This window comes from Pristiophorus japonicus, chromosome 21 (assembly GCF_044704955.1).
Source record: "Pristiophorus japonicus isolate sPriJap1 chromosome 21, sPriJap1.hap1, whole genome shotgun sequence".
Classification (NCBI taxonomy): domain Eukaryota; kingdom Metazoa; phylum Chordata; class Chondrichthyes; family Pristiophoridae; genus Pristiophorus; species Pristiophorus japonicus.
The window spans coordinates 77,669,779-77,695,799 of NC_091997.1; the positions used below are offsets into that span (position 1 = coordinate 77,669,779).

The 26,021-nt window shown below is 45.2% G+C and overlaps 1 protein-coding gene across 3 annotated transcripts in view; it reads right to left on the reverse strand.

Moving 5' to 3' along the window:
• cd276 (CD276 molecule) overlaps positions 1 to 26,021 on the reverse strand; it is a 381,432-nt gene that overhangs the window by 72,639 nt on the left and 282,772 nt on the right. For all 3 annotated transcript variants that reach the window (XR_011588279.1, XM_070865080.1, XM_070865078.1), the window contains exon 6: positions 1,614 to 1,649. Coding sequence is in view for 2 of the 3 variants with exons in the window: in XM_070865080.1 (XP_070721181.1) it covers positions 1,614 to 1,649 (36 nt within the window). In the remaining variant the exon portion in view is untranslated. The remainder of the gene's footprint in view (positions 1 to 1,613; positions 1,650 to 26,021) is intronic.

Consider the following 26,021-nt stretch of genomic DNA (forward strand, 5'->3'; position numbering starts at 1 on the left):
ACTTGCTTCAACATCAAAAAGTTCACAGGTGTTTCAATGAAGGACCTAATATTCCAGGTCCCGAACTAAATCTTGACGGGTGGAAGATGCCTGTGCTTGGATTTTTTTAACGTGTGGTGGCCGTTGCACACCAGCCACCACACGGGCTTGACAGAGCTAGGTCTTGGTCCAGTGGCAAGGGTTATCCAAGACGACTGGCGACCAGCTCTGCTGCACGGGCCTAGTGCGCGCACATATCGCAGTGTGGGCTGGCCCCGTGCTGCCCCTGGGCCCCTGGCTCCAGACTCACGCCTTCCCTGGGCTCCGATCACATCCCTCCACAATCTCTCACAGCTCCTTCGCCCCAATCTCGCCGCTCCTGCTGTACCTGCCCACGCTCCAATCACCGACCTGGACTATGCTGACGTCACTCTTCGCTGCCATCACCCTCCTGCACCAGCTCGCACTGTACCTTGTAGAACCTTGCCTCCTGGGCCTCTGCACGCCACGCCTTTTATGTCTCCTTTTAAGTAATATAGTGGGGATGTGAAATGCTGTGACATATCTCAAAGGCATGCTAAATAAATACAAATTCCCTATCTTTATTTTATGAATGTTCAGTACATGTGCCCCATACCAATACGAACTTCCCTGACTGTTTGTGTTGTTAATTTATTTTTGAATTTCAACGTAAGAACAGATTATCGGGTGATTGCTATCTGAAGGAGCTTGCTGTGCACAAATTGACTGCTGCGTTTCCTGCATTACAACAGTGACTACACTTCACAAAAGGTACCTCATTGGCTGTAAAATAATTCAAGAATTACCGTTGCTGGGCCTAGTCTCTTCCGCCGCCCACGTTACTGATCAGAGCCTGCACTGGGCAGGTCCAGGACAGTCGCGACCTATATTGGCATGTCGGGGTCCTATTTATATCACAGGGGTCTATCACATCTTAAAAGGGAGCCTATGGCCTGGAGCAGGTAGTCGCATTGGACACCCTGCGACAGGCCGCCTTTTAATTGCTGGTGTTGACGGGGCGGTAAGGGTACCACCCCATTTTGAGGCCCTTTAATGCCAGACAAGGCCACTCAAAATCAAGCCCATTGTCTAGTGCTACACATGAAAAATGATCACTTGGGTGAGGTACCTCAGGACTGCCAGCACCAGGGAGCAGTGGCACTACGAAGCAACATAAAATGTTGCTTGTGCAAAGGTAAGGTTACTGTTTAAACGTTTAAAATTCTGACGGGGTTAGACAGGTTAGATGCAGGAAGAATGTTCCCAATGTTGGGGAAGTCCAGAACCAGGGGACACAGTCTAAGGATAAGGGGGAAGCCATTTAGGACCGAGATGAGGAGGAATTTCTTCACCCAGAGAGTGGTGAACCTGTGGAATTCTCTACCACAGAAAGTTGTTGAGGCCAATTCACTAAATATATTCAAAAAGGAGTTAGATGAAGTCCTTACTACTAGGGGGATCAAGGGGTATGGTGAGAAAGCAGGAATGGGGTACTGAAGTTGCATGTTCAGCCATGAACTCATTGAATGGCGGTGCAGGCTAGAAGGGCCGAATGGCCTACTCCTGCACCTATTTTCTATGTCTATGTCTACTGTTGTTACTCATTCACATACCTGTCCTTGCTTCTGCCTCCTCCTCCTCACCATCTTCTGCAATCAAACAGAGAAGTTTTATTAGCTCAATGCAAGTAAACCCGAATGTTCAAGAATACTCTTTGGCATATATGCACTAAACTACGTCACGGTTGGTAGTTCTTGGACACTGCATTCACAGTTACTGAATTGTGGCTCAGTGGGTAGCACACTTGCCTCGGGGTCAGGAGGTTGTGGGTTCAAATCCCATTCTAGGGACTTGAGCATGTAAATCTAGGCTGACACTCCCAGTGCAGTGTTAAGGGAATGCTGTACTGTTGGCGGTGCCATCTTTTAGATGAGATGTCTGCTCTCTACCAACGAAAGTTGTTGAGATCAGTTCATTAGATATATTCAAAAGGGAGTTAGATGTGGCCCTTATAGCTAAAGGGATCAAGGGGTATGGAGAGAAAGCAGGAATGGGGTACTGAAGTTGCAAGATCAGCCATGATCATATTGAATGGTGATGCAGGCTCGAATGTCCTGCACCTGCACCTATTTTCTATGTTTCTCTCGGGTGGATGTAAAAGATCCCACGGCACTATTTTGAAGAAGAGCAGAGGAGTTATCCCTGGTGTCCTGTGCCAATATTTATCCCTCAATCAACAGAACAAAAACAGATTATCTGGTCATTATCACAGCGCTGTTTGTGGGAGCTTGCTGTGCGCAAATTGGCTGCCGGGTTTACGACATTACAACAGTGAATACACTCCAAACATACTTCATTGGCTGTAAAGCACTTTGGGACGTCCGGTGGATTGTCCACAGCTCTCTCCCCCTGTCTGAAGAAGGCCGTTAGTTGCATCAAAACCGGTGCAGCCTATATGCAAATGCTCGAGATGTCCATTTGTGGAGATCATGGGCTTATCCATGGGGCAATGGAATCACCACCTTGGCCCAGAACTTCCCCCAAACACCCATCGCATACAGTTCAGGGCTGCACTGTTTAGTTTGGATACCCATAGGACAGCTTTAGATACTTCAATGGGTGAATGTTGTACAAGGCTGGAAGAATAACCCCAAAGTTTAGCAGCAGAACAACTTATATTAATCGATAAATATGACTTTGCTTAATATTTGGTTTTCCACCAGCCTGCCATCTTCCATTCCCTTCCTAACATTACAACAGTAACTACACTCCAAAAGTACTTCATTGGCTGTAAAGCGCTTTGAGATGGCTGGTGGTCGTGAAAGGCGCTATATAAATACAAGTCTTTCTTTCTTTTATAGTCAAAGACTGGACCCGTGAAAAGTTTCTGCTGCAGGACTTGCAGCATCCGCTTTGTTCCCCATCAAGGTCATGACGGCAACAGCATTAACAACTCTCTGGCCTGCTTACTTCAGACATGACAAGAGTGTACTAATCCAATCCCAACCCCAACAGTGAATATTTCATGCTTTCATTGGAGGCAAAGTTGTGTTAGTTTCTGTCACAAGGCTCTCATCCTTCTTATTTCATCATACAAAGCTACAAAGAATGGCCCTGAAAACTCCAGCGGGGTGCTGGAAGTTAACCGCCCGCCCAGAAGTACTCACCGCCGCCATTGTCACTCCTCCGGGGTGAAAACCGAGGCGACCATCACCGGAAAATCCGCCCCAATGCAAATTTTCCGTAATATTGCAGAAAACTCACCTCCTACACCTCCACCTGCCCACCTCTGCTGTAGGCAGGCAGGCACACACACAGAAACGCGCACACACACACACAGAAACATACACACACACACACACACACAGACATACACACATACAGAAGCACATGCGCACACACACACACAGAAACACACACACAGAGACACACACACATACAGAAACATGCACACACAGAGCGAAACACACACACACACACACACACACACACACACACAGCGAAACGTACACACACACACACACACACACAGCGAAACACACACAAAAACACACACAAAGCAGGGTTTATGGTGGAGGGGTAACCCTGGGTTGAATTAATTGTCACTTCTACTTGAGCATTTATCAGCTCTTGAAGTGAGAAAGTAACTGTTGAAGAGAAAGTGTCAATTAATGTTGGTTTATTAGGCATCCATATGTCGCTGGGAAAAGTGCGATAAGACAATCAATTGTATTCAATGGTTCAGCTGTAAATATCTTCACCATTATTCTTCGCACCCTCTTTCTTATAATGCTTTAATTGCACTGCCTATTGAATGTTCAGTAAATATAGCCGGGGTCTATACGAGCAATTCTGCAGAAATATTTGTCACTGTGATTTGTTCTATAAACGATGGTACAGAAAGTATTGTTCCAATTAAATAACCTTAAAAACTATGTGGAACACACTAATGAAAATATCACATTATCCTGGAGCTGTTTCAGTGCTGTAATTCACTGGCCATCAGCCCGAGTAAATATTTTATTTTTCATATTGGTCTCATTTTGCACGTCCTATAGAAACCGCACAAACCCGTTGATCTCTGAGCTGGAACTGGATGAGAAATAGCCCTCTGTAATGTATTTGCTTCAGGGGTTCTTTGCTTAAGAATTCATAGCAACACATTGCTATTAAGAACTAGTTGGTTTAATAGCAACGGTTTAACAATCACACTCATCATCACAGGCGGTCCCTTGAACGAGGATGACTTGCTTCCACATGAAGGACTCTATATTTCAGTCCTGAACACAACTGGCTGGGGTTTTATTGAGCCTTGTGAACATCACGTGACTGGCTAAACCACTCACAACTGAGTAGCTCCACAAACCTCTAAGCATACTCATAAGTGCATACATTACACCCTCCTTTTCCTTTATAGTTATCTGTACTTGCGTCAATCCCACTTTTCCTAATCCGGAATACGCAATACGGCAATCAGCACTCAAACTACAATTCGTGCCAATACTCCTGATCACCAGCTCTTGCAAAACTGTGCTAGGTGCATTTTAGGGAAGGCTAGTTGAGGGAGAAAGGAGTAGAAGGATATTCTGACAGGGTTCAATGAAGAGTGGAGGAGGCTCGTGTGGAGCATAACTGCTGGCATCGACCATTTGGGCTAAGCAGCCTGTTTCTGTGATCTAGTCTCTTAAGTAATTCTACAGGGGAGAAATTCGGGAGCCTCCCATTTGGTGTGCTAACTTTTGAAATGTGGGAATCACAGGCGCTAATGATTCCCTGCTTTTAAAAGAATTTGGTGTTTGCACTCCAGGAAGGAAGTGGAGTGTTGAAATCAATCGCACAATGTGCCGTGCAGGGCTGCCACGTTCCAAGGTTCCTTCCCTCCCTTAAAGTGAAAGGCCATGGCTGCAGGCACCCCCCCCCTCTCCCGAATCTCCCGGCCTCCCGAACAACGCCTCCTGCAGCTGTCGGGTGTTGTCACTCGGCGATGTTGCGCGGGGCGGGACCGAAGTTCGGGTCCGGGGCAATGCGCGCGGCGATGACGTCACGATTTCCTGGCGCAGGAGATCGGGGCGCAACGTCTGACCGCCACCGCAAACCTCTCACCGAAGTTAGCGGGAGTCGTACATCTCGCCGCGCCCGGTCGGTAACTGGTCAGTGCCCCCCCCGGAGGCGATAGCAGGAGATGCCAAGGAGGCCAATTTCCAGATCTATGCCTCCTGTCCCACATGAAGCCCAGTCCGTCCATGAATCCCCGTTTTACTGACCTCTATGGGTTCCCAGCCCCACAACATCTCAGATTAAAAAATTCTCAGCCTTGTGTGTAAATTCACCCCTCCCTATTTCTTTCAACTCCTCTTGCCCTACAGACCTTCCCTGAGCTCTCTGTTCCTCTGTCTCCATTCTCTTGTACATCCCCCCTTCCACTTACTCCATCATTGGTGGCCGTGCCTACAAGCCCTCACTTCTCTCTCTCATTCTCCTCCATTGCAACTATTCTTACGAACCACCTCATCTCATTTCCACCTTGGTGTCCTGATTTTTTTGTGCCTCTGATTCACCTTCGGAAGTTCTTCTGCAGGAAAGGCACGATATCAATGCAATTGCTCATACAATGGAAAATGCAGGTCCATCAGTAGGAAATAGAAATGGCAGGCTAATATTTTGGGTGTAAACCATTTGTTACAACTGAACAGAACAGAGCTGACATCTGAAACGTTAGATGTTTATCCTTTCAGATTTTGACAGACCTGCTGCACATTTCCTGAAATTTCTCCACTATTCATTTCAAATTTTCAACTTTTGCCAGCATTCTATTTAAAAAAGCCATCGGTTTTTTTACATTTCTCGTTCCTGAAGTTTGGATCAATGGATCAATCGCCGACTTGTCACATTTGAGTCGTTAAGCGATTGAGTTGATTCTAATCGCTCCACCATTGGCGGCCATGCTTCCTGTTGCCGAGGCCCCAAGCTGTGGAATTCCCTCCCTAAACCTCTCCACCTCTCTTTTCTCCTTCAAGACACTCCTTTACATCTATCTCTTTGACCAAGCCTTTGGTCACCTGCCCTAATATCTCCTTATGTGGCTTGGTGTCAAGATTTGTTTGATAATCGCTGCTGTGAAGCGCCTTGGGATGTTTTACTAAATTAATGGTGCTATATAAATACAAGCCATTGTTGTTAAAATGAGCTCCCTCAGCCTGATGGCAGAGTTGGAGACCCACACAATTCCCCCCGGTTTTAGCAGTCACCATCAGAAGCGGTCCCTCGAAACGAGGATGACTTGCTTCCACGCCAAAAAGGATGAGTTCTCAGGTGTTTCAATGAAGGACCCGACCTACATCCTGAAGGGTGGAAGATGCCTGTGCGTGGACTTTTTTTAAACACGTGGTGGACACCACATGGGCTTGACAGAGCTAGGTCTTGGTCCAGTGGCAAGGGTTACCTAGGATTTACCAAGGATTAGCAGTGTAAACATGATATCAGCTGACTGATTACGACTAACAGTTTGATGACTGGAGATCACAGAAAGCTTAGTTAAGATAACAAACAGGTCAACATAACGGAGGCTTGCAATATCATGAAAGGTTTTAATAGAGTAAATAAGGAGAAATGATGTCTACTGGCAGAAGGATGGGTAACCAAAGGACACAAATTTAAGGTAACTGGCCAAAGAGCGAAAAGGGGAAGATGAGGAGATTGATTTTTTTTTACACAGCGAGTGGTGATCTGGAACGCGCTGCCTGAATAGGTGGGAAACAGTAGTAACTATCAAAAGGGAATTGGATAAATATTTGAAGGGGAGAAAATTGCAGGCTATGTGGAAAGGGATTGAGAGTGGGACTAATTGGACAGCTCCTATGATTCTTGAAATGTTGCCCAGTTAGCCATTTTTTGAATACTCAGCTCACTGAGAGAAAGCTGGAACATTTAGACACCTGAAACATGTTTAGTTTGTTGAATCAATGACCAAATAGACTATGATCGAAAGATGTGTCCGTTGGTTGTTCTTATCTGGGCTTTATAAAAATGGTGATCCATGTACGAGACACATTTAGCAGGATTTGCCAGTATTACATTATTGGGCTTTCCTTATCAATGCTACATGCCTTTCTTAAAGAAAATTCTTCTTCTTCTTCGGCAGTTCCCCGGAGTTGAGGATGACTTGCTTCCACACTAAAATGAGTTCAAACGTGACTGATGAGACCAATGCAGGACCTACAGTCTCTGTCACAGAGGGGTAGACGGTGGTTGGAGGGACGGGTGGGCGGGGAGCTTAATTTGTCGTAACAAAAAAATAACACTTGGAGTATTTCGTAGCTTCAGTAACTGTCAAACATATGTCCATGTTTTCGGTAGAAAAGGCAATCTTTAGTGTCAGAAGACCATGCTATGAGGCGAGGCTGGAGAAACCTGGGCTTTACATCCTTCAAAAGAACTGACTGAGGCTGACCTTATGGAGATAGATAGCATTGTAAACAGTGAGGAAAAGGAAAAACTGTAAACTACCCTATAAACTTAAGTGTCAGCTGTGGCTCAGTGGGTAGCACACTTGCCTCTGAGTCAGAAGGTTGTAGGTTCAAGTCCCACTCCAGGAACTTGAGCACAAAAATCTAGGCTGATGCTCCAATGCAGTGCTGAGGGAGCGCTGCACTGTTGGAGGTGCTGTGTTTCGGATGAGATGTTAAAAGTCTGCTCTCTCAGCTGAATGTAAAAGATCCCATGGCACTATTTCAAAGAAGAGTAGGGGAGTCTCCTGACAAATATTTATCCTTCATCCAACATAACAAAAAACAGATTATCTGGTCATTATCATATCACTGTTTCTGGGAGCTGCTGTGCGCAAATTGGCTACCACACTCCAACAGTGGCTGCAAAGCGCTTTGGGACATCTGGTGGTTGTGAAAGGTGCTATATACATCATTGGACTGAGCAGAGGACAGGGGGACACAAGATCAAACTAGCAAACTCACGCTTATGACTGATGTCAATAAGTTTTTCTTCACACGAAGAGTGATCAACACTTGGAAGATACTTTGCAGTAATGAGAGTGAACATCTTAAAATCATTCAAGGAGTAATTGGTTGCATTGATGAAGGGAGTGTGGCGTTCCTCTGGTCGGGGGAGCAAAGATGAACCTAAGTTATACTTCAAATCACCTGGCACTTGCAGAGGTCCCCTGAAGGGTTCAGTGAATTTAAGAGAGAAGAAAGACTTGCATTTATATAGCACCTTTCACGACCAGCAGACGTCTCAAAGCTCTTACAACCAATGAAGTATTTTTGGAGTGCAGTCAGTATTGTAATGTGGAAAAAGCGGCAGCCAATTTGCGCACAGCAAGCTCCCACAGACAGCAATGTGATAATGACCCAGATAATCTGTTTTTGTTATGTTGATTGGGGGATAAATATTGGCCCCAGGACCTCGGGGATATCTCCCCTGCTCTTCTTCGAAATAGTGCCATGGGATCTTTTACGTTCACCTGAGCCTGCAGACTCGGTTTAACGTCTCATCTGAAAGACGACACCTCCGACAGTGCAGCGCTCTCTCAGCACTGCACTGGGAGTCTCAGCCTAGATTTATGTGCTCAAGTCCCTGGAGTGGGACTTGGGCGTACCTGAGTTATACTGAGCAGGGGAGTCTCGATTCGATCCCTGCCCCCATACTGTGTTAGCTGCTCTCAGCTGGAGCTATGGTCGGGGTTGGATCTCGGCCAGGCTTCCAGTTGCAGGCTGTGACCTTTGCTGGATGACAAAAAGCGAACAGCAATGATCCGAAGTTTGAACGGTCTGGCAGTGATTACCGCTGAGGCGGACCCGTGAATAATGCTCACTGAGCGCGATGCTGGAGGGTAACTGGAACAGTTGTGCAACAAGAAGTCAATGCCCGCAGAAAAGAAGCGAAGGGGAAACGGAAAAAACACCTCCCAAAATCCATTACAAATCTTCCAAATACTCCAGGAGTGCTTGCTGACTAACCACTGCAAAGTCAAATCAAAGATAGCTATGAACGAACAGTAAATCCTATACAAGATAAGCTCACTTTTGTGGTCTATGTTCTTGCTTTGTAGGTGGGGTAATATATATATTTTAAATTTCAGCTCATGCACCTATATGTCTGTCTTCGGGACTCTGCAGCAACCCAATACCACTGTTTATGGAGAAGGAGCCAATGTTCCCACTGTCTATACCACTATCAAGTTGATTGTTAAGGGGATTATATAAATTTGGAGTGTAGCAAAAGTAAGTCAGAATTGCATTTATATAGCACCTTTCACGGCCTCAGGGCGTCCCAAAGTATTTTACAGCCAATGAAGCATTTTGAAGTGTAGTCACAGGAAATGCGGCAGCCAAATTGCACACAGCAAAGTCCCACAAGCAGCTATATGATCATTGGAATGTATTTGCTTCATGGGTTCTTTGCTTAAGAATGCATAGCAACACATTGCTAATAAGAACTAGTTGGTTTATTAACAAAGGTTTAACAATCACACCACACATTACCAGTTCATCCACCAGGCTCACAACCACCTGCCTCACCGTGGATTCCCCCGAACCCAAATGGCTGGGGTTTTATAAATATAAATATAGAAGTACGGTTAAAGTGCTGGCTGGCAGAGAGGGGCTAAGAAACCATGGTCAGAAACAATTTTGACTTGAATATTATCTGTTGTTAAGGCAATGCAAAAAGAGGCCAACGTGACATGATCTTCCTCACAAAATACATTTTGGAGTCGGTATGGAACCCAACATATGACAGAGAGGCAAACTCACCAAAAGAGATTATTATGCGTGACAAAAATGAAGGATTTTTTTCCATAATGTCTTCTTGTATTGGTTTCAATTCTTCTTGTTATAATTGATATGAGGTTAAAATTAGGTCCATTTAAAGAACTAGCCAAGTCACATCAATGCAGGAACAGAAGTGTTATGTCTATTGTTTACTGTAATGTAACAAAAGGTCATTTTCAAATGCTATTTCTGTTAAATGTTTTGCCCAGAGGGTCCCTGATATCTATCTGTACAGATAGTGGTGGATCGTGTCGCAGGTGGGAGTTCAAAAGAGCTTGTCACAATAATTGACAATTGGATTGTGTAATGTATAGACCTGTGAGGATGCTCACAGGTTTGTAGAGCTATTGCATGCCAGGGTGTCCCTGGAGATGGAGCACGTGGTGTCCACCGGTACGCTTGTGCCCTTCCGCGAAAGGTGGGCGCCGGAGGGACTGGAGAGCATCATCATCCCCGGCAATCAAATTTTAATCCTTCATGTTTAAAGTTTAATTTGTCTATGTTTGTCAGTTTTAGTGCCCCCCACCCCCCTTTTAGCCAGGGGGGCACTTGTATAATTTGTGTTTTTGTGCCCTGAAGAAATAAAAACAAAAAAAAGGGGGCACTTGAAAAGTTCTTTCGAGTGAGCGCCCCCCCCCCCAACCCCTCACCCCTCCTTAATCAGGGGGCACTGATTATTAGTTTACAACAAAATAGTTGTAGAGCTGTTGCATGCCAGGGTATCCCTGGAGATGGAGCACGCGGTGTCCACTGGTACGCTTGCGGCCTTCCGCAACAGGTGGGACTGGAGTGCGTCATCACCCCCGGAAACCAAATTTTGATTTGATTTTTAAGGTTTTCTTAAACATTTTTTGGTTAGTTTGCAGTTTCTAGTTGTTGTGCCCCTTTATCAAGGGGGGGGGTTAATTGTATAAGTTAAAATAAGAGCTGTTGAGTTGTGAGTGGCTTAGCCAATCACTTGATGTTCACAAGACTCAATAAAACCCCTGCCAGTTGGGTCTAGGTCATTCATGATGAGGTATGCAGTTTTGAGCCTCGTGGATGAACTGGTAATGTTTAGTGTGATAGTTAAACCTTTGCTAATAAACCAACTAGTTCTTAATAGCAATGTGTTACTATGAATTCTTAAACAAAGAACCCACATGAAGCAAATACATTATAGATTACACGCAGGCTATTAAGTGGTGCATCTTTGGTTTGGTCTATTTATTGCATACATTTCGGATGAGATGATGGGGGGCTGAAATTGCACCCCTCCATAAGCTCCATTACTGCCTCCAAGAGGTGGGAATGGAGCAGAGAGGCCTTACGACCGGGGGCAGACGCTCTGCCCGTGTTCACGCCGCATCAAGCACGCTGACGTCAGCATCGACGCGCCAATGCTTTGGAGCGTTGCCCACTCCGACCCCGCCCGCACTTGCGACCCTCTCCTGACAACAACGCCGCTCCGACCGGAAACAAGAAACAAAGTGCTGAAATTGGCAGGAATGTCCAACCCATGCATTGGGGGCGGACGGAGCACTTAATAAACGGAAGGTGCGCCCCGCCTCGGGCGGAGGGCAATTTCGGCCCCTGAAATATTGGCAGCTCCCTCAGTTGCCACCTCGGAGACAAGTGTCCGGGATTGGCTGACGTGACTTTTAGCAAGCATTGGATGTTGGAGATCCTGACCGGTCCAATTCTCCTTCATTGAACTTCGAAGGTGGAAGGAATCATTGTAAACTGGCCTGCTCCACTTTAATAGTCCTTCTGAAACGATGAGAGAGAGGGAGAGAGAACGAAAGAGAGGGAGAAAGAGTGAGGGAGCCAGAGCAAAGTGGCTCCATGGAGGGTTAGCACTGAACTGCCATGTAGGGTTATGGGTCCAGATCCAGTTTATCCTTTTCTTTTCCGAATTCAAGGAAATCCCATGAGGCATAGGATATATTTCTTAAACTGCAAAGGAAGAAGCATTGATGTGACGTCTTTCGCATCCTCAGGACATCCCTCCACAGCCTTGGGTGTCAGCCGTGGCTCAGTGGGTAGCACGTTTGTATTGGAGTCAGAAGGTCGTGGGTTCAAGTCCCACTCCAGAGACTTGAGCACAAAAATCTAGGCTGACACTTCATTGCAATACTAAGGGAGTGCTGCACTGTCAGAGGTGCTGTCTTTTCGATAAGATGTTGAACCAAGGCTTCTGTCATATATCCTACATGGCTACTGTTGGTACTATCACAAGGTGTGCCACAGCAGTGGGAGACTTGAAGGTTACCTATACAGCTGTGCCTGGCCTAGTATAAAAGGCAGGCCACCAGGTGTGATCCTCACTCTGGAGTTAACAAATAAAGGACTATGGTCACTGCAGTTCAAGTACAACACACTGCCTCGTGGTGTCATTACTAGAGCATCTAAAGACACAACAGTTCCATCTCTGCCCTTTCAGCTGGGTGTTAAACAACGCACGGCACTATTTCGAAGAAGAGCATGAGAGTTCTCCTGGGTGCCTGGGCCAATATTTCATCATCATCATAGGCAGTCCCTCGAACGAGGATGACTTACTTCCACAAGAGTTCGCAGATGTTTCAATGAAGGACCCGATGTTCCAGTCCTGAACTCCAATTCAGGGGGTGGAAGATGTCTGTGAGTGGATTTTTTTAACGTGGTGACCATTGCACACCAGCCACCACACAGGCTTGACAGAGCTAGGCCTTTATCCAGTGTCAAGGGTTAACCAGGACGACTGGAGACCTGCTCTGCTACACGAACCGAGTGCGCACATATATCGCACAGTGTGGGCCAATATTTATCCCTCAACCAACATCACAAACAGATTACCTGGTCATTATCACATTGCTGTTTGTGGGAGCTTGCTGTGCGCAAATTAGCTGCTCCGCTTCCTACATTACGACAGTGATTACACTTCAAAAGCACTTAATTGGCTGTAAAGCACTCTGGGACGCCCTGTGGTCATGAAAGGCGCTATATAAATGCACGTTTTTTTCTTTCATTCTCCGAAAGTGGCTCAAAGCCAATGAACTAAGTTTTAAAGTGTAAAAGTAGATGAGAAGCATTTTTCTTCCACGCTTGCTGTGATTATTCGATCGTAAGCTAGCTCATAAGCAGTGAGGGCTTACTTCTGCAACTGGTCTTTGTCACTTTATACCAGCAAAGCTTCTGAAACAGAAGACAAAGGGCTGTAACCATGGAAACTCACCCAGAAAGGTTTGGTTCAAATCCAGTGTTGTCCTTTCAAGTTACGGAAGACTTGAGTTAATGTCCACTGACTATCCAACTCTGCCACCACTTAAATCCCCTTACTTAATAGCACAGCAAAGCGCAGGAAATAATGACAATAAAATCAACTCGATATTGCTTTTGTGACCATACTGTTCTCATTTTATCAGTGTCAGCTGTGGCTCAGTGGGTAGCACACTTGTCTTTGAAGTCAGAAGGTTGTGAGTTCAAGTCCCACTCCAGGGACTTGAGCACATAAATCCAGGCTGACACTCCAGTGCAGTGCTGAGGGAGTGCTGCATTGTCCGAGGTGCCGTCTTTTGGATGAGACGTTAAACCGAGGCCCCATCTGCTCTCTCAAATGAATGTAAAAAATCCCATAGCACTATTTCGAAGAAGAGCAGTGGGAGTTATCCCCAGTGTTGGCCAATATTTATCCCTCAATCAACATAACTAAAAACAGATTATCTGGTCATTATCACATTGCTGTTTGTGGGAGCTTGCTGTACGCAAATTGGCTGCCGCATTTCCCACATTACAACAGTGACTACACTCCAATAGTACTTCATTGGCTGCAAAGTGCTTTGAGACTTCCAGTGGTCGTGAAAGGCGTTATATAAATCCAAGTCTTTCTTTCTTTATGCAGGACAGAAGTTTAATGTCCAGTCATTATCCAACTTTGCCACCGCTTCAACCCCCTTACTTAATAGCACAGCAAACGCAGGAAATTATGATAATAAAATCAACTCGATTTTGCTTTTGTGACCTTGCTGTTCTTGCTTTCTCCCCCTGCTGCCTTTATTTCACAAGTGTCCTTTCAGGCAATATTGCTGATTTTCTGGGAAACACTGTCAATCACGGTGATTATTTCACTAAATTGTGGTCACAAGCTTTCAAAAGGACCGATGCGGCAAATAAGCGCGAAGTAATGAGCGTACATTAAAAAAAGGTCCATGCCAGGCAAAGAAATGTTAACATAACTGTACACAGTAGTTGGCTAATGGCTTGCCTTAAGTGGAAGGGTTAGTTTGCCGAGTCTGGTCAGCTAGAAACCTTAATGGAAAATCTGTCCCCGCGAGTCAAATGTCTTTTGAATGTGCAATAATGCTGCCGTTCCTGGCCTGCATTAACTTGCATCACACTCTTGGGAATTCACCCAGAGCTATTCGTGAAGCTTTCGCACCTCAAGGAACAGGAATTGAGTCATCTGACTCTCAGTACAACAAGTACCTTTAATGTAGTAAAACATCCCATGGCGCTTCACAGGAGCATTATCAATCAAAATTTGACACCGAGTTACGTAAGGTAAGAATGGGACAGGTGACCACAAACTTGGTCAAAGAGGAAGGTTTTAATGAATGTCTTAAAGGAGGAGAGAGAGGTGGAGAGGCGGGGAGGTTTAGGGAGCGAATTCCAGAACTTGGAGCCGAGGCAGTTGAAGGCACAGCGATGAAAATCTGGGATTTGCAAGAGGCCAGAATTGGAGGACGTGCAGAGATCTCAGAAGGTTGTAGGAGGTTACAGAGATAGGGAGGGACGATAGTACATCCCATAATCCAGACGCAGTGATGAAGAACTTGCAAATAATGGCCGCACAAAACAGGACTGGCACCTCGTAGAGACAAAGACACATCTTTCATTAACCAGGAGATCGTAGTCAGAAGGGTGGATGATCTTCAAAATGCAACGCAACACCCCCAAATCCACATTGCAGGAAATATGGCAACAGTGAAATAATAAGCCAATTAAATACCATCTCCACCCTCTGGATAATCTCATGCGGATGCTAAAACAGTTCCTTGATGTTAAAATCACCAAACCACCAAACATAAACTTGTCTTTGACCCTCATACCAAATAGAGTCACAAAAACTTAAAAGTACAAACCAGTCATAAGACAAGAGCTAGAATTCCTTACAGTATCTTTCCTGTCAGTGTCAGCTGTGGCTCAGTGGGCAGCACACTCGCCTCTGAATCAGAAGGTGGTGGGTTCAAGTCCCACTCCAGGGACTTGATCACAAAAAATCCAAGCTGACATTCCAGTGCAGTGCTGAGGGAGCACTGCACTGTCAGAAGTACTGTCTTTCAGATGATATGTTAAACTAAGGCTCCATCTGCTCTCTCAGGTGATGTAAAAGATCCCATCCCAGAGCAGGAGAGTCCTCCCTGGTGTCCTGGCCAATATTTATCAACATCACTAAAAAAAAACAGCTTATCTGGTCGTTACCACATTGCTGTTTGTGGGAGCTTGCTGTGCGCAAATTGGCTGCTGCATTTCCCACATTACAACAGTGACTGCACTTCAAAAGTATTTCATTGACTGTAAAGTTCTTTAGGATGTCCTGAGGTCTTAGACAAGCATGCGACTGACAAGGAGATTATATCTTATTTTTCATTATTATTTCTATGGAGATAAACAAGATGGAAGAAAGTTGATGTCATTTAAATATCCTGGAATAAAGTTTGAGGCGATATTTTGATTTTAGCAGTAGGGACAGCGAGACACTTGCTGCAGAGGGTGAGTTATTAGTGCTCGAGTTCACTTAACAGTTTCACTCCCTCTGCAACCTTTTAATACAAAACTGCAGTAAATCAGGCTGCACACAGTGGATAGAATGAATCCAGAACTTCTCTCAGTGCCTGAAATCACATACCCTGACGACAAGATAAAACAAAATTAGCAATAATTCCTTCACGTGTTTAAACTGAAGAAAAGCCCTGAAATTATCGCATTTGTAAATATATAACGTGAAAGAAAGCCTTGCGTTTATATAGCGCCTTTCATGGCCACCAGATGTCTCAAAGCACTTCACAGCCAATGATGTACTTTTGAAATGTTGTAAAGTGGGAAATGTGGCAGCCAATTTGCACACAGCAAGCTCCAACAAACAGCAATGAGATATATGACCAGATGATCTGTTTTTTTTTAGTGATGTTGATAAATACTGGCCAGAATACCAGGGATAAACTCCCCTGCTCTTCTTCGAAATAATGCCACGCGATCCTTTACATCCACCTGAGAGCGCAGACGGGGCCTCGTTTAACATCTCATCCAAAAGACGGCACCTCCAACAGTGCAGCACTCCCTCAGCACTGCACTGGGAGTGTCGGCCTAGATTTCTGTGCTCAAGTGTTTGGAGTGGGACTTGAACCCACAAACTTCTGACTCAAAGGTAAGAGTGCTACCCACTGAGCCACAACTGACATCACGCAAATAAGGAGTCACATCCAAGTGTTGTCTTTGGGTGAAGTGGACTTAACAGAGCGGGGAGCAATTAAACTAGGGTGCACAGATTTAATTCAGTCTGCATTTTGAAGTCATACATTCCGTTCTTTTTTTTATATGCGATACTTCAATTTTTATACCATTATTTTGGAGTTATATCGCAATTTGGGAAGCCGACAAGTAGAATTGGATAGAGCACAGGAGTTTACCTGTAGGGTCGGCTGAGGAGCTGGGCGGTTCAAAACTAAAGTGCTACAGCGCCACCACTAGCCGGAGGGTGTAATTACAGCATGACACATTTCCATAGCTACTTACCATTATAAATGCGGATAGAGGAATTTACAGTAGAAAAATGGACACGGATGTGGGGCCAAAACGTGACATTAGGAAGAAAGGTTTTGTAGATAGGAAGTTTTTGCAGAGGTCAGATATTTAATATATTACAGCTTTGGTAAGGTAATGTAATGTGAGCAACCAGATTGTTGAGTTGGTGCAAGCGCCACTGTGTACTCCATTTGGCCCTCGACAAGTAGACCTCTGAGAGTTCATTATTGGAAAATAGAAGCTTCCCATTGCTCACTACTATAAACCTTCACCATAAAGCAGGGTTGCATTATAAATACTTTATTTAAAAATGAAGGTGAAATTATTATTGTTTATTTCTTTCTATAATCCTTCTATGGCCTCGCTCCTCCCTATCTCAGTAACCTCCTCCAGCCCCACAACCCACTGAGATATAAAAACATAAGAAATAGGAGCAGGAGTAGGCCATACGGCCCCCCGAGCCTGCTCCGCCATTTAATACGATCATGGCTGATCCGATCATGGACTCAGGTCCATTTTTCCCCATAACCCCTTAATCCCTTATCGGTTAAGAAACTGTCTATCTCTGTCTTGAATTTATTCAATGTCCCGGCTTCCACAGCTCTTTGAGGCAGTGAATTCCACAGATTTACAACACTCTGAGAGAAGAAATTTCTCTTCATCTCCGTTTTAAATGGGTGGCCCCTTATTCTAAGATTATGCCCCTTGTTCCTCTAATTCTGGCCTCGAGCATTCCTGATTTCAATCCCTCCACCACTGGCGGCCTTGCCTTCAGCCACCAGGGCCCTAACTGCTGGAACTCCCTCCCTATACCTCTCCACCTCTCTATCTCTCTTTCCTCCTTTAAGATGCTCCTTAAAACCTACCTCTTTGGTCATCTGCTCTAATATCTCCTTATGTGGTTCGGTGTCAAATTTTGTTTGATAATGCTCCTATAAAGCATCTTGGGACGTTTTATTATGTTAAAGGCGCTATATAAATGCAAGTTGTTGTTGTTATATGTTTATATTTGTCTTTCTGTTGATTCTTGTTTAAACAGTGAGGGTTAATATCATTAAAATTCATTTTGAGCGTTCCTGAGCCTGACAGTGCAATATCATTAAGAGGTGCAGTCAACATACCCACAGAGGCTGCACTACCTTAAATTGCGCAAAGATTTCTTTCAATGTCCATCCAGCGACCTTGTATTATGATGGTTGGTAAGTCCGCCCAGTCAGTTTCTCCCAGAGCTGATTAACAACCCTCACCACATTCAACAAAAATATTCCCGAGAGTAGCAGATATGCTACGGGGTTGTCATATGATGAAAGGTTGAGCAGGTTGGGCTTATTTCATTGAGTTTAGAAGAATGAGAGGTGATCTTATGGAAATGTATAAGATTCTGAGGGGGCTTGACAGGGTAGATGCAGAGAGGATGTTTCCCCCTCGTGGGGGAATCTAGAACTAGGGGGCATAGTTTCAGAATAAGGGGTCACCCATTTAAAACAGAAATGAGGAGGAATTTCTTCTCAGAGGGTCGGGAATCTTTGGAATTCTCTACCCCAGAGATCTGTGTAGGCTGGGTCATTGAATATGGAGAGAGGCAGATTTTTGAATGATAATGGAGTCAAGGGTTATGGGGAGCGGGTGGAGAAGTGGAGTTGAGGCCAGGATCGGATCAGCCATGATCTTATTGAATGGCGGAGCAGGCTCGAGGAGCCAAATGGCCTACTCCTGCTCCTAGTTCTTATGTTCTCTGCAACAGAAAGGGTTATTTTGCAGTGCTAGCTTGGCTTGGTGGGTAGTACTGTCTCCTCTGTGTCAAAAGTTCAATCCCCACTCAAGGGTGGGAGCATATAATCTTCGCATTTCACTGCAGTACCGGAGGGGGGGGTGGGGTGCTGCACTGTTGAAGGTGCTGTCGTTCAGATGCGAGATTAACATGAGGCCTGGCCTATTGTGGTAGATGCAAAAGTAACCATGGCATTAAACAAAGATGAGCAAGGTGGACTCCTGGCCAATATTTATCCCTCAGCCAACACCCCCAAAAACAGACTGAATGGTCATGTATCACATTGCTGTTTGAGACTCCTTGCTGTGAGAAAATTGGCTGCTGTCTTTGCTTACAAAACCTCCGTGACTATCCTGTAAAAGTATTTTATTTGTTGTGAAGCACTTTGGGACGTCCTTGTTATAGAGCACCACCTAGTGGACTACTGATGTAATGCAACGACGACTGATGTATTAACAAAAAAGGTCATGTGGCAAGGTCACATGATGACGGTTTCTGTTGAGGAGCCATCTTGCACAGTGTGTTTGTGTTAGTGACGGATAAAGGTATCACAGTTCTGAGATCGTGAAAAGTACCATAGAAATACAAGTTCGTCTCCTCTTTCGAGGAGATAACATTATGACTCTTCATTTCAATACAGCAATGATACAGGGAGGAGAAAGACCATGCAGAACATATAAGCAAAGTTACCCCGAAGGTGCACGACCGCGCGCCAATCGCGAGTTCCTGTGCAGGCCGCTCACCAACTCCTGCCGCTGGAAGATGCCACGCATGCACAGCAAATTTAAAGAGACTGCGCAGCTAGATCACAAATTAGAGGGAACATTGCACATAAGGTGACTGTTACATCTCATTACAACAGTGACTACAGCTCAAAAAGTACTTAGAATCATAGCACAGAAGGAGGCCATTTCGGCCCATCGTGTCCGCGCCGGCCGATAAAGAGCTATCCAGCCTAATCCCACTTTCCAGCTCTTGGTCCGTAGCCCTGGAGGTCACGGCACTTCAAGTGCACATCCAAGTACTTTTTAAATGTGGTGAGGGTTTCTGCCTCTATCACCCTTTCAGGCCGTGAGTTCCAGACCCCCACCTCCCTCTGGGTGAGGAAAATTCCCCTCAAATCCCCTCTAAACCTACCAATTACTTTAGATTTATGCCCCCTGGTTGTTGACCCCTCTACTAAGGGAAGGTTCATCCTATCCATTCTATCTAGACCCCTCATAATTTTATTAACCTCAATAAAGGCCTCCCCTCAGCCTCTACTATTCCAAACAAAACAAATGCAGCCGATGCAATCTTTCTTCATAGCTAAAATTCTCCAGTCCAGGCAACATCCTCGTAAATCCCCTCTGTGCCCTGTCTAATCATATCTTTCCTGTAATGTGACCAGAACTGCATGCAGTACTCCAGCTGTGGCCTAACTAGTGTTTTATATAATTCAAGCATAAGCTCCCTGCTCTTGTATTCTATGCTTCAGCTAATAAAGGCAAGTATTCCGTATGCCTTCTTAACCACCTTATCTACCTGGCCTGCAACCTTCAGGGATCTGTGGACATGCACTCCAAGGTCCTTTTGTTCCTCTACACTTCTCAATGTCCTACCATTTAAGTGTATTCCCTTGCCTTGTTAGCCCTCCCCAAATGCATTACCTCACACTTCTGCGGATTGAATTCCATTTGCCACTGTTCTGCCCATGTGATCGCTCCATTGATATCTTCCTGCAGGCTACAGCTTTCTTCTTCATTATCAACCACACAGCCGATTTTAGTATCATCTGCAAACTTCTTAATCATACCCCTTGCATTCAAGTCTAAATCATACCACAAAAAGCAAGGGACCCAGCACTGAGCCCTGCGGAACCCCACTGGAAACAGCCTGCCAGTCACAAAAATACCCATCAACCATTACCCTTTGCTTCCTGTCTCTGAGCCAACTTTGGATCCAACTTCAGTGGCTGTAAAGCCTGGAGTTGTGAAAGGTGCTATATAAATGCAATTCATTAATTTCTCTGTCTCACCCCCACAAATACATCCATGATGAAAATAAGTGAACCTGAAAAACCCAGGGGAAGTCACCAATTGACTTGATAAACTGCAAATACGTACAATCTGATGAGAGCTGACATAACAGAAGAGTTTATGGAGAGCAGAAGATTATTAAAACTTGCCGGGGGGGCCAGTGCGGATGTGATCCTTGAGTAACTGTGGTTTACTGGTGTTATTCTATGTTTCATTGATTTCCCTCTGTGTGCTACTGTTTTAAATCAAAAGGATTAAGCGCACAAAAATCAAATGTTTGCACGACTCTAAGGAATGTCAGCTTGATGTACTGGAGGGAGTTGGAGGAATTTAATCGAGGACTATAGCTGGTCCTCCCAGTCACAAGCCTTGCCCAGCCATGGCTGACTAATATTGAACCGTGATTGATTGAGTTCTATATCTCAAATAAATTACATTTTAAAACAAATAAACAGAGAAACTAAACTACTCCTGGGAGTGGTAGTGTTGCTGAGATAAGGCCAAGCAAGGCTATGGGGTAGCACCACAGGCACCATGCATAGGAATAATTGGATTCTTTTCTAGGGTCAATCAAGGACTTTGTATTATAATATTATTTGTTTGCCGAGGCACTGCACGGAAGGAGCTCCGACCAAGTTCACTTTTCAGGTGAAGTGAGGTTAGGTGGTGGTTATGGACATGTAGGCATAATTCAATCCCCATTTTAAAAGCCATACATTGTATCCTTATTTTTAAACTTCCACTGTAAATGTCTATATCAACAGCATGAATTGAAACTGTCACGCTGCAATTATACCCTCCCTCCAGTGGTGGCGCTGCATCATCGCCACTGGGATGAGGAAGCAACTACTGCATGATGAGTTTACCATAGACAGTCTCCATTATAAATGTGGGCAGAGGATTATGTGTGAAAAAGGTTGTCCGGACATTACATTTTTAATATGGATGCAACATGGGCGACCACACCAGGAGTATTGTGCACAGTTTTGGACTCCTCAGGAAGGAAATACTTGCCATAGAGGGAGTGCATCGAAGGTTCACCAGACTAATTTCTGGGATGGGGAGGGGGGGCGGAGGGGGGGATTGTCCTATGAGGAGAGGTTGAACAGAGCAGGCCTATATTCTCTAGGGTTTAGAAGAACAATAGGTGATCTCATTGAAACCTCACAATTCTTACAGGGCTTGGCAGGGTAGATGGTGGGAGGATGTTTCTCCCTGCCTGGGGATTCTAGAACCAGGGGTCACACAGTCTCATAGAAACATAGAAATTAGGTGCAGAACATTCGGCCCTTCGAGCCTGCACCACCATTCAATATCATGGCTGATCATGCCCCAGTACCCCATTCCTGCTTTCTCTCCATACCCCTTGATCCCTTTAGCCGTAAGGGTCACATCTAACTCCCTTTTGAAGATATCTAACAAATTGGCCTCAACAACTTTCTGCAGCAGAGAATTCCACAGGTTCACAGTGAAGAAGTTTCTCCTCATCTCGGTCCTAAATGGCTTACCCCATATCCTTAGACTGTGACCCCTGGTTCTGGACTTCCCCAACATCGGGAACATTCTTCTTGCATCTAACCTGTCCAATCCCATCAGAATTTTATACGTTTCTATGAGATCCCCTCTCATTCTTCTAAATCCAGTGAATATAAGCCTAGCCGATTCAGTCTTTCTTCATATGTGAGTCCTGCCATCCCGGGATGTCAGTCCTGCCATCCCGGGAATCAGTCTGGTGAACCTTCACTGCACTCCCTCAGTAGCAAGAATGTCCTTCCTCAGATTAGAAGACCAAAACTGTACACAATATTCAAGGTGTGGCTTCACCAAAGCCCTGTACAACTGCAGTAAGACCTCCCTGCTCCTATACTCAATTCCTCTTGCTATGAAGGCCAACATGTCATTTGCCTTCTTCATTGCCTGCTGTACCTGCATGCCAACTTTCAATGACTGATGTACCATGACACCCAGGTCTCGTTGCACCTCCGCATTTCCTAATCTTCACCATTCAGATAATATTCTGCCTTCCTGTTTTTGCCACCAAAGTGGATAACCTCACATTTATCCACATTATACTGCATCTGCCATGCATTTGCCCATTCACCTAACCTGTCCAAGTCACCCTGCAACCTCTTAGCATCCTCCTCACAGCTCACACTGCCACCCAGCTTAGTGTCATCTGCAAACTTGGAGATATTACATTCAATTTCTTTGTCTAAATCATTAATGTATACTGTAAAGAGCTGGGGTCCCAGCACTGAACCTTGCGGTAACTCACTAGTCACTGCCTGCCACTCTGAAAATGACCTGTTTATTCCTACTCTTTACTTCCTGTCTGCCAACCAGTTCTCTATCCACATCAATATATTACCCCCAATACCATGTGCTTTAATTTTGTACACTAATCTCTTGTGTGGGACCTTGTCAAAAGCCTTTTGAAAGTCCAAATACACCACATCCACTGGTTCTCCCTTATCCACTCTACTAGTTACATCCTCAAAAAATTCTAGAAGATTTGTCAAGCATGATTTCCCTTTCATAAATCCATGCTGACTTAGACTGATCCTGTCACTTCTTTTCAAATACGCTGCTATTACATCTTTAATAATTGATTCCAACATTTTCCCCACTACCGATGTCAGGCCTATAATTCCCTGTTTTCTCTCTCCCTCCTTTTTTAAAAAAGAGCGGTTACATTAGCTACCCTCCAATCCATAGGAACTGATTCAGAGTCTATAGAATGTTGGAAAATGACCACCAATGTATCCGCTATTTCAAGGGCCACTTCCTTAAGTACTCTGGGATGCAGACTATCAGGCCCTGGGGATTTATCGGCCTTCAATCCCATCAATTTCCCTAACACAATTTCCTGACTAATAAGGATTTCCTTCAACTCCTCCTTCTCGCTAGACCCTCGATCCCCTAGTATTTCTGGAAGGTTATTTGTGTCTTCCTTAATGACGACAGAATTGGTCTGCCATTTCTTTGTTCTCCATTATAAATTCACCTGATTCTGACTGCAAGGGACCTACATTTGTCTTCACTAATCTTTTTCTCTTCACATATCTATAGAAGTTTTTGCAATCAATTTTTATGTTCACTGCAAGCTTACTCTCATACTCTATTTTCCCCCTCCTAATTAAAACCTTTGTCTCAGAATAAGGGGTCGGCCATTTAGGACTAAGATGAGGAAAAACGTCGTCACTCAGAGGGTAGGGTATCTTTGGAATTCTCTACCCCAAAGGGCTGGGGATGCTCAAGACGGAGATCGATAGATTTTTAGATATTAAGGGAATCGAGGGCTATGGAGATAGGACGGGAAAGTGAGGTTGAGGTAGAAGGTCAGCCATGATCTTATTTAATGGCGGAGCAGGCTCGAGGGGCCGAATGGCCTACTCCTGCTCCTAATTCTTACGTGCTTATTATGTTCCCTCTACAGGAAAATCCCAGATCTTGGAGGCTGAAAGTGGTCAGCTACATTTGGGCAGATGGTTTCAAATGGCAGGTTAAGGAAGGAAATATGTTGCACTGTTATTCGGTTTGTTTAGCAGTGCATTCCTGCACATTCTGCTGTTGGGAGTTGTTTCAAATCCATCAACACTGTTATTCCTCTCGCTGAATAAGCACCTCCCCTCCCCCCAACCGCCCCCTCCCTCCCTTCCCTTCCCACTCCCCCCCGCCAAAATTGTATCCCTGTCATTGCTGGAAAGTCAGCCTAGATCTCTTACTTAGCTGACCCAGAAAAGTCCACAAGGGGCAGCATCTGGATCCAAAGGTGGGCATCCAGCCACACTTTTGACAGGATTACAACTGAAGAGGTAAATCGAGGCCAGGGAGTCTCAGCACAGAGTTAGTACGCAGGTACAGCAAGTAATCAGGAAGGCAAATGGAATGTTTGCCTTTATTGAAGTCCTGCTACAACTGTACAACGTGTTGGTGAGACCACACCTGGAGTACTGCGTACAGTTTTGGCCTTATTTAAGGAGGGATATACTTGCATTGGAGGCAGTTCAGAGAAGGTTCACTAGGTCGATTCCTGAGATGAAGGGGTTGGCGTATGAGGAAAGGTTGAGCAGGTTGGGCCTGTACTCATTGGAGTTTGAAAGAAAGAGAGTTGATCTTATTGCAACGCATAAGATTCTGAGGGGGCTTGACAGGGTAGATGCAGAGAGGATGTTTCCCCTCATGGGGGAATCTAGAACTAGGGGACATAGTTTCAGAATAAGGGGTCGCCCATTTAAAACGGAGATGAGGAGGAATTTCTTCTCAGAGGGTCGTGAAGCTGTGGAATTCTCTCCCCCAGAGAGCTGTGGAGGCTGGGCCATTGAAGGCTGAGATAGACAGATTTTTGAACTGTAGGGGTGTCAAGGGTTATGAGGAACAGGTAGGAAAATGGAGTTGAGGCCAAGATCAGATCAGCCATGATCTTGCTGAATGGCAAAGCAGGCGTTAGGGGCCAATGGCATACTCCTGCTCCTATTTCTTATGTTCTTATGTAACACAGCCTGGTACAGTTATCTTCCCGATGGGCACCACATGAGAGGGAATGGCATGTTTAGAGGAGGTGGCACTAATATATCAAAATGCCTTTTGAGTGCGATATAAACATAAATAGATGTTTGGGATCTAATTTACAATTTGGGAGGTCTCCAGTGCATGTTCAGAATTACTTTTTAAAAATGAATTCCTGGGATGTGGGCGTCGCTGGCAATGCCAGCTTTTATTGCCCATCCCTAATTGCCCTTGAGAAGGTGGTGGTGAGCCACCTTCTTAAACCGCTGCAGTCCGTGTGGTGAAGGTGATCCCACAGTGCTGTTAGGGAGGGGGATCCGGGATTTTGACCCAGCGACGATGAAGGAACGGCCAATATATTTCCGAGTCGAGATGGTGTGTGATGTGGAGGGGAATGTGGAGGTGGTGGTGTTCCCATGCGCCTGCTGCCCTTGTCCTTCTCGGTGGTAGAGGTCGCGGGTTTGGGAGGTGCTGCCGAAGAAGCCTTGGCGAGTTGCTGCAGTGCATCTTGTAGATGGTGCACACTGCAGCCACGGTGTGCCGGTGGTGGAGGGAGTGAATGTTGAAGGCGGTGGATGGGGTGCCGATCAAACGGGCTGCTTTGTCCTGGATGGTGTCGAGCTTCTTGAGTGTTGTTGGAGCTGCACTCATCCAGGCAAATGAAGAGTATTCCATTCACACTCCTAACTTGTGCCTTTACAGTAAGGTTGAGCCCAATGAACTGAATCTATTCCACAAGATCCTATGATCTGGCATATATGCAAAAACAGAGAAGGCACCAAGTTACTGTCCCAAGTTAACCTTAGCCATATCTCTCACCTCTGAGTCAGAAGGCTGTGGGTCAAGTCCCTCTCCAGGGACTTGGGCACAAAATCTAGGCTGACATTCCCAGTGTAGTGCTGAGGGAGTGCTGCACTCCCTATCTCACTTCCCCTCCCCCTTTGCGGAGGACACCAAATTGGGGGGATAGTCAATACTGAGGAGCACTGCTACAAATTACAGGAGGACATTAATAAATTTGCAGAATGGGTATATAATTGGCAAATAAAGTTCAACACAGATAAATGTGAGGTATTACATTTTGGTAGGAAGAATAGGGAGGTCACTTATTACTTGGAGGCTGCGAGTCTGGGTGGGGTAGAGGAACAAAGGGATCTCGGAGTACAAGTACAC